Source organism: Rattus norvegicus, chromosome X (assembly GCF_021556685.1).
Source record: "Rattus norvegicus strain SHRSP/BbbUtx chromosome X, alternate assembly SHRSP_T2T, whole genome shotgun sequence".
NCBI classification, from domain to species: domain Eukaryota; kingdom Metazoa; phylum Chordata; class Mammalia; order Rodentia; family Muridae; genus Rattus; species Rattus norvegicus.
In genome coordinates this window covers 38,043,273-38,054,663 of record NC_141554.1, presented here as the reverse complement: position 1 = coordinate 38,054,663, position 11,391 = coordinate 38,043,273, and the positions used below count along the sequence as shown (strand labels likewise).

The following is an 11,391-nucleotide window of genomic DNA, read 5'->3' as shown; positions in this document are numbered from 1 at the left end:
GGCGCCCCCTCGGCAGCTTGGCGCGCGTCCTCTGGTCCGCCTCTCAGCTCACCGCAGCCTGGGCTCCTCCTTCGTCCAGCCTCCAGGGCGGGATCTGTTGGCTCGCCCTACCCTCGCCGCCTAAGCCTGCCCTCCACCAGACGGGTCCCCTCCCCGCGGCACCACGGCTTCCCTTCAACAGCCTGGCGACGGGGGCTTCCCCTCAGCAGCTGCCGGCGCCTCAGTCTCCGCAGCCAGCCAAGCTCCGCCGCGTCCGCGGCCCGCAGCCGCCGTAAGTGTTGAAGAAGTCCGCTGAGGTGGCAGGGATGGAAAGAGGGAGAGATGGCCGGGGCGCGCCCCCCGTTGCCCCGTGAGCGCCCCGACGACCCCACCCCGAGTCCTCTTGGGGCGCCGCGCCCCAAAACTCACTTCTGGCGGCGGTAGCGCCCCGCTCTCCACTCTGCGGCGCGCCGGTGATACGGGGGACGGTCCTGGGTTCCACGGGGACCCCGCGGCACCTGTGGTTCGCTGATCGCCTCAAGTTTGACGGGGTGTTTTGGGGAGGGGCCGGGGTGGTGGCGACCGAGGACTTGGCGCCCCTGGCGGGCCAGCGGATGCCATTGTCTCTCTCCACTCCTTGCCGGTCACATCGCCCAGCTTTGGGCACTGATGGAGTGTGGTCCCGGGAGGAGGGGAGGCGTCCAAGACTGCGGGACCCCAGGGATGCTGGACCAGAGCCCACTCCAAGGCTGAGCTCATTGTTGTTTTTTGTTTTGTTTTTGTTTTAATACCAATCTGGAGAAATTGTTGTCCCAGGATTTGAGGCAAAATCAAAGCGAGGGAAAAGGAATACTTGTGCCACGGGTTTCGTCCCATGTTAGCACATCATTTGTTTTGAGGAAAATGCTTGGTTTCTTCGTTCTACAAAGTGTTAGGGCGGATACTAGACCCCGTTACAGATAGCCTAGAGCACACCCCTGTCATTAGCAAACCGTCTCTCCTGGTCGAGATTTAAGAAAACCGATCGGTTCCTTTCCCAAGTTCTGTTAACGGTCGGCGTTCAATGTCCAGTTGATGCTTTACTTGCCGTTCTCTTCGATGCCGCTGTCTTAAGGACTTACACGGGTAGCACTTTGCTCTCAATGAATTATATAGAGTGTTGTGTGGAGTAATAGCCAATTTTAACTTTATTAAAGTTAAATGGCTACGCCATAAATATCCGGATGTTTTCTTGGTGCCTTTTTGTTATATTGTGAGGTGGTTTTCCTGTCGAAATTTAGAGCCAATTTGATTTTATATTAGTTACGTAAATTCCTCCTCCGTGTGTTCATGTTTAAGGTAGTGTGGTGAATATTAAGAATTGTCCTTGAGAGGATCTTACTTGCACTGTCACTGTTAAAGGAACTTAAAAAGGTTAAAACAGAACACTTATCCGAATTTTACCTTCAAATTAGCTTTACAATACAGCCCATTTTTACCAGTTGAATTATAAAATACATGCCTTAGAAAACAGACTGACCAACAGACATGCAAATGCTAAGTAAATCCATACAAATTAGCTTCAATATAAAATATACTTGAATCCAGCATACATTCGAATGTGGTTTCTGTTTGTTTGTTTGTTTTAAAAGATGTATACTGTGTGATGTCTCAAAATGTTGTTTTAAATTAAATATCCTGTGTTTCAATATGGGTAACTTTTGGGTAAAGCTTTTTAAACTTCTATTCTCTTTTACAGACATTAACTCAGTTTTTGAGTGCTTATTTATGTTGTATTTTATAAAAGAGAAATGAAAACATAAAAAATCAGACTTTTGTCTTTAAAATGTACTGTGAAATATTTGACTAATATTCTGTTTTGTTTAAAATATGCTAGCATAAATTGAAGGGAGTGCTTGAAATTCCGCCTGGAACTAGAATAGCCTCAGGGTGAAAATAGTAGGTCTCCTCTTTCCTAGAAATGTACCTAAATCAGCTACCTGATGTCTGCATTTTCCTTTGATGCATGTAGAGTGGTGGAGTGTGGAACAGGTAGAAAATTGTTTCCTGAAATTATCAGAGTTTTTGTTCTTCAAAAAATTCACTCCAGCTTACCACCTGTTCTGCTTTTTACACACTCTCTTCTACACTTACCTACATACATATAGTAAGAAGATCTTTCCAAAAGAATTCCATGCTATTATAACCTCCATAGAAATGTTGATGGCTTATTGATCATTTGTCAGGGCGTTTACTGTGCCCCCCAAAGCGGCTCTGAAAATCATGTGCTCTTAACTGTTGCTCCGAGGTAATTGTATGTAATCTTGATTTTATTTATTTTAACAGATGCAGTTTATGTTGCTTTTTAGTCGTCAGGGAAAGCTTCGACTGCAGAAATGGTATGTCCCACTGTCAGACAAAGAGAAGAAGAAAATCACCAGAGAACTTGTGCAAACCGTTTTAGCACGGAAACCCAAGATGTGCAGCTTCCTTGAGTGGAGAGATCTGAAGATTGTTTATAAAAGGTAATCCTTTTTTTATTTATCAGAAAGGTGAAGTACTGTCAAGCATTAGGGTTATTTCTAATGAGGAAATTGCAGACTTTTAGGTCAATAAACAAAGATTAATATTTAAATGAAATAAATTTGAAGGAAAACTTTCCATTTAAAAATAAGTAACTGCTATTTTGATTGCTTGCCTTAGGGGAATCATTTTTTAACTAATTATATAAACAAGAGAGACAATTATTCATGCTTAATCACCATTTTAGAATAATTTAATAGATTTATTATAGGAGTAAATAGGGTCAGTATTTTAAATTTTTAAGTACTTTAATAAATTCAGATATGCATAGATAACAGTGTAATAACTCTTTCTTACAACAAATTTATAAAATAATAACCGATATTTGGTATTTCTTTTCTGATATTTAGAATCAATCTTATTCATAAATACCCTGGACACATAGACTATCTCATTATACAGATATTTAAATACTTTGTATATATACAGTATCTCTTTCCTAATAGCATTTATTAATTTGAAATAGACTTGTTGCTGTGAAGGAGTTATGCTTAGATATGATAATTTTACCACGGATGGATATTTTTAAATGATGTTGCAAAATAACTTATTAAAAAATAGCTTTTTGCACAGTTCTTTTCTTTAATGCTACACATCTTTATTTTGTTGGTAAACAAACATTTTCTAAGCAGTTTAAAAGAAATATAATTTCTTTTATATAATGTTTTTGAAGGAACATTTCCTTATTTCTTCCCTTATTTCTGATCCCCTTTGAATAATTTACTGAATTTAAGATAAAAGCATTTCTTCATATAAAACATTCTCTTGTATGGGGAGTGCTCAGAGAACTAACAGTATGGAATTCAATGAAGGTAAAGAGAAGTCTAGTTTTCTATCACTACATTTCAAATATGGATGGGTTTTGTGGAGGAGGTGGCAGGGGAAGTCATGGAGATTAATAGGACATAGAGACACTCTTAAGTACATTAGATTTCTCTTCCTTTCATAGATAAATTCATATCGGTTTGGGTGATTTTGTATCCAACGTTTGGCTTAGTGTTTGTTGAGAAAGATAATAGCATTTGCAAACTGGAAGATGCCTTAAGAACACACACACACACACACACACACACACACACACACACACACACACAACCTTTTTGCCCAAGGATAGAATCGTGAATAAAACACGTAGAAAAGAATTGCTTTTCTAGAATCAGAAATAAGAATCCTGCACCCTGGATCAGTTGGTCTCTGCTCTCTGCACAAAAGACAGGTCCTGGATTTGAAAAACAGTTTATTGTTCAAATTTCAATTTATAAAAGATGAGAATTTGTGAGTGGTGAGTTGGCCCAAGGTCATATACTAGTGATGGGCTTGTAGATATGGAAAGATAGAGATCAGGTTTGCACTTTCTGCAAAGACTGAGGTAAAAGTGGCTGAGGAGTGGGCTGAGACTGGCCCCTGCAGGATCAGTAGGGGACTGCATCCGAATTGGTTCCTGAGCTGAGAGCCAGAAAGGAGACCTGTTACGTAGGAAAGAGGGAGTGGAATCACCTTCATTTTTAGAGTTTGGCTTATGGGAAGTAAGGTAAGCTAGGAAATTCAGTTAATGTGCAGGCAAGTTGATGTGGCCTTTATTGTTCCCTTGGCCCTCTGATGGGATGTGGTGGGCATAGACGTGGAACTTGAGTGTGGAAGTTAGCCATAAGGTTATCAGCCAGCATGCAGCTGCAGGGGGGAGTGATAAAGACAGATGGAGCCTGCAGATTGAAGTGATAAAGAAGCAAAAGAGTGATGTCAGGTCAGTAAAGTCACAGAGGCAGAGAGATACGAGAGTAAGAACACTAATTCCAGGTTCCCATGAAGTTCGCTAAAAGTGGAGAGCTCTTCGATTCTTGTGGTGAGAGTTTTATGCCTTGACTTTTGCCAGAACATTTTCAGTGGAGGTAGAGACAGAACTTTGGATATAATGAGGCAAAGGTGGAGAGGTAGAGAAACGAAACAGCATGTATAGAGTATTTAAGAGAGCTTTGCCAAGGACAGAAGAGGTTGTAATTATCCATAGACATGAATTCTGGATTGCTGGACAGGGTTTATAAAAGGTGTGAGAAGTTTAAGCTTATTTCTAGATAGTGAAAGGAGTCCCCCGTGTGGAGGAGGAAAATCCTAGCAAGAGAACAAGCCCATGAATGGGCCATTCGAAGGGGAAAGGAAAGAACAGGTTGGAGCACATAAACCTGCCACTCTGCCCAGGCCCATTCATCTCCCTGCCTTTTTCAGAACTTCAAAAAGAACTCCAACCTGATCTGATACTTAGAGCAAAGTTTTTTCAAATAAAATTTGGAGTTGACAAAGAGAAAGATAGCTTTATTGAGATGTTTTGTATAGAGAAGACAAAATGTATAATGCTTTTCTCTATACTCCCTTCCATTTCACCGTAAGAACCTCACCTGCTGCCCACTTAACCGTGTGCTTTGTTAGTACCAGGGGATGCATTTTCTCTGTTCTGGCTGGAAGACCTTTTAAGCCAGAGATTTTCTACTGAGCGCCTGCCCTAGCACTTGCACTGTTCCTCTTAGTGTGTTATTTATGTCGTCTTTGTTCACTCGACCTGTCCACATTCTTCCTCCCTGAGCATTTGGCATACATGTTTTCCCTTGTGGGAGGAAGCACTAGGGTATTTGGGTAATACAGTTGAAAAATCTGAGGACTTACATTGTGTTCCCATGGGCCATTACCTAGTTTTGTGACTTTGAATGTGTTGTTTTGCCTTTGTTTCCTCATTTTTAAAATAAATGCTCCTGAAGATCCCTTAGAGACAGAACTTTATATGCCTAGTTTGTGCAGCATTTCATAGTAGTGGCAATTGAATTTCGGTCTTTTAAAATTAATTTTAAAACGCAGCTCCATGTTACTAGCTTGAGAATTTGTTGAAAGATACTTATTGATTTTCTTTACTAACAAAAGAAGTGCTACCGACATACCAGTGGGTGTTGAGAATTGTTTAGCTACATTCATGCACAGTCAGCTGATATTTAGCTGACTGAGGAGAAGTCATGTGTTTTGAATATAAGAATAGGCACTTTCAGATGTTCTGAGTGCCAGTAATTAGAGTAAGCCTTAATCCATGGTGCTAAAAATAACTAAACATACCTCTCTTCTTACTAGTCTATTAGTAATTGTGCTTCAGATTTAGACTTACAAATATGTACTTAGAGAACAAAATGAGCCTGTTATTGAGTTTTAAAGCACCATTTGGTCCTAAAAATAGGGAGTATTCTTCAGGTTCTCTTGGTAATCTTTTACTAAATCTCTTTTTTAAAATCTCTTTCCCTTCTTCAAAGCTCTTAATATATTGCATTGAGCATATTTTAATTTTGGCCAGGTGCAGGATTATTTTAATACAGTTCGCAGCTGTGGTTTTTAATAGAAAATTTGGGCTCCAGGGTCAAATTTCTGTTCTGAGCTGCTTACTCAAGCCTGGGTCTCCTATAAATGCAAATAATAATGATATCGTCACAAGAATGCTATGAAGATTGAGATGGTAAAATACGCAAAAGCCTTGGCTAACACTTACTGTCTCCCTGATAGGGTGGTCTTCCTGGTGCCTGCTACTGCGCTCCTTCCTCTCTTCCCCAGCTTCCTGAAGAGGTCTTCTTACCATGCTAATAGATGTCTTTTTCTTGGAAAGAATAGTTCCCCATTCTTAGTGAAGGAAGCATTTGGAGGACTGAAGTTACCACTGAATGGCACGAGAAACCCTGCTTTGATCTCTACTATGACTGGAAAAAACCTAAAATAAATACTGTTGGGTTTTTTCCCTTTTAAAGTATTTTTAGTTGGTGCCTCGATACATCAGTTTTGCTCATTTTTAAATTTATGACTGGTATAATTTAGACCCCTCAAATGTTTTGTTGTTTAAGTATTTTGTTTCCTTGTAAAGAAAGAGGCTGTACCGTAGATCAAGAAGCCAGGAGAGAGCCCATACCGGCTGCCAACAGTAGCATAGGATGAGTTATTAATCACCTCTGCAATAGAGTTATTTGTTCTGTTTATAGAAACAATGTATCTGCCTTTTGGTCTGTCGTCTTTATATCATTTAATCTTTAGTTTTCATAATGCAGAAAATCTCCTACATCAGTGATTCCCAACCTGTTGGTCATAACCCCTTTGGCAAACCCCTATCTCTAACAATATTTACATTATGATTCAAAACAGTAACTAAAGTACAGTTTTGAAGGAGCAATAAAAATAATGTTATGATTAGGGGTTCCCCACAACATGAGAAATGGTATTAAAAGGTCGAAGCATTAGGAAGGCTGAGAATCACTGCCAATGTCGTTTGTGCCAGGCTCTCCAGATGCTGTTGAAGAGTATGGATTAGGGAGGATGGAAAGTTGGAAGAGCCCTTGCTTTTTAAATGGATAAACAAAACAAGGTTATGGTGGGAACAAGATGAAGTTCTTTGCTCAAGTAGGAGATGGTGCCCTGTTTTATCTTTCCTGATTTCTCTTACTGGGGACTAAGGAATACATTGAAACGTCTACTCTGAGAGACCACAGGCTTGCAGATTAGAGATTTCTGTGTATACATTGTCCTTCAATAACATGTTCTAAAACATTGACAGTATCTTCAACAAGCCCTTCAGTTGGGATAAATTGACAGCTTGTTTTCTCCCATTTGCTTGTAGTGTGAATCAATCATACTGTATATTTTGTTCTAATTAAGTAAATTTAAGAAAAACTGGCTCAATTATATTTTTCAAATGCTCAGAAAGCAGTCTGAAAGGAAGAAAGAGCAAGATCAATTACTTCTAAGAGACATGATTGAATTATTTTTCTCTTTTCTTTTTGCCTGTGCTTTCCAAAATTTCTCTTGCACATTTATTACTTTTGTAATCTAGTAGAAAAAGAATTTGTTTTAAAAGAAGAATAAACATAATTATAATAAGCATGAGGACTTGTGAAACAGGACATGAAAATATATTTAGATAACATGATTATAAGGGTAACATTTTTCTGTAATTCCGTTTCATTACAGATATGCCAGTCTATATTTTTGCTGTGCTATTGAGGATCAGGACAATGAACTGATTACCCTGGAAATAATCCATCGTTATGTGGAATTACTTGACAAGTATTTTGGCAGTGTGAGTAGTAGTTTTAGTTTTCATTCTGTCTCTTACAAGCTTATTATTTGAGGATTCTAACTGTATGGAGAGGACAGGACTGACTTATTTCTCATCAGTGTTTCTAGTCAACTTTCAGAATCTCTGGCCCCAAAGATGTACTCATTTAATTATAATAGTGAGAATAAATTCTGAAATGGTAAAGGATGCTGGAAAGATAGCTCAGTTGGTGATGTGCTTACCACTCAAGTATGAGAACCTGAATTCAACCCCCAGTATGCATATAAAAAACCAGTGCTGGCTGTTGCTGCTGCTTCTTTTTAAATTATGTATGGGTGTTTTGCCTACGTGGACATCTAGGCATCACTTGTACACTTGTGTCCACAAAAGCCAAAAGAAGATGCCAAGTCCCTTGGAAGTAGAGATACAGATGGTTGTGAGCTCTGATGTAAGTGCTGGGAAATGAACCTTGGTCATTTACAAGTGCAGACAGTACTTTTAAATGCTGAGCCATCTGTCCAGCCCCTGGCTTTTGCTTCTAATTCCCAGGATGGTGGAGACAGGTTGGAGCTCACTGGCCAAGCAGCCTAGCCTAGTCTGTGAGGCCTGGGTCTCAGTGAAAGACCTTATCTCTAAAAACCAGGTAGATGGCTCCCGAGGAACAACAGCAGTGTACCCGCACACAAGCACACGCATGAGATAGAAGAACCCTATTCCTGACAGTAGCATTCTGGAAGAGTAAAGGATATCATTCAGAATCATTAGCAGCTTAATCACATTACTCAAAAATGTGTATTTAAAGATCAGTTTTTATGAGTGAAAAATTATTACGTTGACTATATAGGGAGTGGTGCAGAACCAGGTCTTACTTGTAGGCTTTGTTTAAATCAATGGTGCTTAATCAGCAAGATTTCTATTTTGAAAAGAATTAAGATCAATTCAGTCTGATGAGATTTTATTCACTGCCCAGTAGTGAATAAGCATCTTTGGCTTAAGTTTACCAGGCCTTGTTTTTGTTTGCTTATTTCTGTTGTTGCTTTTCAGGTGTGTGAACTTGATATCATCTTTAATTTTGAGAAGGCCTATTTTATTTTGGATGAATTTCTTTTGGGAGGAGAAGTTCAGGAAACATCAAAGAAAAATGTCCTTAAAGCAATTGAGCAGGCTGATCTCCTGCAGGAGGTAAGATCCGTAGGCTCCTGAAAAGGAACTAGCATGTTTCGCTTTTGCTAAGGACATCTCAGGCATTATTCCTACAAGTTTTAGAAATGACCTCAAAGCATGCTTGGTATGGAGTATTCATGTGTCAATCACATCAACTCACTTATCTATGAATGGGTGGTTCTCTGGGGGGATGGCCTGCCAGTCAGGCTCAGAGGACAGACGGCTTTAATTCAAATAAATAAATGAACCAAAAGAGAAATAAATGTATATATTAAAAGATGGAAACAATTGGCCAAAAATAACAATCATTTAAGAACTTGTCATCCTTTGTTTTGAATTACTTAAAACCCCTCCACCTTTTTCTTTAGTGTGGATAATTAGGAGTTGACTGTGAGATTATGACATTTCCTTTCCAAATTGGTTCATGTTTTCACCTCATGTCCATTAAGAGCAAATGTAGCCAAGCAATTGTTAGTGTTTTCTAATTAAACTTTTTAGAGAACCCTCTGGCTTTGTGTTAACAAAATTAACTTAAAATGAATTTGTACTTCTTTGTTCTTTTGAAATAACTAACCATTTCTGCCAAAACTATTATATTCTTGTCTTAACTTCCATATCCAGAACCATAGCAACCCCTTTTCCTTCTAATTGCCTTCACCATCCTGAGCTAATCATGTATTTGATGCTGAGGTACCGAGTTAAATTATGGTTTAGAGCTTATGGTGGTTATTACAATATAGAGAGTTTAGCATGAAAACATGTTAGTAAAAAAATAGGCTGTTTTCATTAAGGTGTGTGTGTGTGTGTGTGTGTGTGTGTGTGTGTGTGTGTGTGTGTGTAGAAACATAAATATTTGTGTCCTGTGGGTTCATTTACTAGAAGTGTTAAAAGTAGATTTGTTTTTGTTGTTTATTTTAACCCTTTATCTATTACATGTTAATTTTTTAATTACTAAAACAGACTTTAAATTCATTTTTAGTATTTCTTTAATTGCTAGCTTTAAAGGAATGAGTAAGAGAAGAATAACTAATTTTCTGTTATAAGTTCTTTACTTTTGGTCTTTATAATGGAGGGAAGTCCTAGTGAATCCTCTGTATTAGCTATAGGGCCTGTTTAAAGTTTTCTTGATACCATCCAGACTCTACAACTCCTAAATGTGAGGCTGCAGACTATGTGTTTAATGTGGTGGTTGTCAGAAAATAGGTTGGTGAGTGCAAAACTGAACTATTTCAGTGGCAGCCTTCGTACCATCTGTTGTTTGGTAGTCAAATGAACACAGACCTTTTTCCTTGGGTGCAGTTTGCCATGATGGATTATTAATTGATTGCAAACATGTCATTTTGGAGGTTTGTAATTTTAACATCAGGTATGCTGACTCCAAGTCTATATTTTACTGTTGTGAAATTGGTTTTAAAGTTAGCATCTCCTTCTGTTGTTTACTAAGGAAACTTAAAGAGCAAACAAACAAACAAAAATGATCAGGTCAAGTTAGGGATAGAGCTCAGTTGGAAGAATGTTTGCCCACCTTCATGAAGCCCTGACTTCAGTTCGTAGCTCAGCATAAACCAGTTATGGTGGTGTATGCCTGAATATGAACACTTGGGAATTGGAGACAGAAGAATCAGGAGTTAAAGGTCTGGACTACAAAGGGAGTTTTGGGGGAAGCCTCAGGGTAACCTGAGGCCCTGCCAAAAATAAAACCTAATCAAAAGTTAGGTCCCAGGATTGGGAATTGAAAATTTCTTCATATTTGTGTCTTGTCTTAATTTTAATTATTATAGAACTATAATCTCTTGCAGATCTTATTTCTTCTGTTTTTCATCATTTTCTGATTAATTTTTTGTTGTTTTTAAAGACATTTTTAAAGCTGCTAAAGTCCAGTTTTTGCTTTTAATGTGTTCCCAGAGAGTAGTGCTTAGGACACTGATATCTCCTTGAATCCTGGGTTACTTTGTAAATGCTACTGGAAAATTGCTCTATGCATTATAATAGGACAACAACATCATGTTTACTTAATAGTGTGTATATCCCATGAGGTGATGATACAAAGCATTATTTTAGCAGTATGTGCTATTTATTACTTCTTAGACCTGAGGACGTTCACTGTTGTCATTACCAGTAGTTAGAACTTTTCATTGAATAGATTTATAGACAGTATATTCAAAAGTCTCTTCTTGTTAGATTTAACACAGTGCCTAGTACATAATAGTTTGAGATGTATTAGTCACTTCGTTGATGTCCTGAAGTGATTTTGTTTCTGGAATTGTTTAAGCATAGTTATTGTAGCTAAATTCATCCTAATATTTGAAGTGAAAGTACTAAAAACCTAATTTTAATATAATTTTTAATGTATTTTGACTTTTCTACTTAGTGTCAAAATTTTTATTTGGACTATTTTAACCCCAAAAATGTTTTGGGGACTGGAGAGATGGCTCAATGGTTAACAGCACTGGATGCTCTTCCAAAGGTCATGAGTTCAATTCCCAGAAACCACATGGTGGCTCATAACCATCTGTAATGGGATCCGATGCCCTCTTCTGATGTGTCAAGGACAGTGTAGTTATATATATGAAAAAAATCAAAAAGATGATTTTGATTTAACAATGAACTTTATC

General features: G+C 38.5%; 1 protein-coding gene across 32 annotated transcripts in view; it reads left to right on the top strand.

Annotated features, from left to right (window-relative positions):
• Ap1s2 (adaptor related protein complex 1 subunit sigma 2) overlaps nucleotides 1-11,391 on the top strand; it is a 47,038-nt gene that overhangs the window by 20,803 nt on the left and 14,844 nt on the right. For 15 of the 32 annotated variants that reach the window (XR_015646239.1, XR_015646234.1, XR_015646240.1 and 12 more), the window contains 3 exons: nucleotides 2,305-2,483; nucleotides 7,525-7,633; nucleotides 8,657-8,794. Coding sequence is in view for 26 of the 32 variants with exons in the window: in XM_087599618.1 (XP_087455744.1) it covers nucleotides 2,305-2,483; nucleotides 7,525-7,633; nucleotides 8,657-8,794 (426 nt within the window). In the remaining 6 variants the exon portion in view is untranslated. Of the gene's footprint in view, nucleotides 1-138; nucleotides 272-1,884; nucleotides 2,011-2,304; nucleotides 2,484-7,524; nucleotides 7,634-8,656; nucleotides 8,804-11,391 lie in introns of those variants that run through there. The other 17 variants (XR_015646238.1, XM_087599619.1, XM_087599613.1 and 14 more) reach the window with 8 other exon arrangements.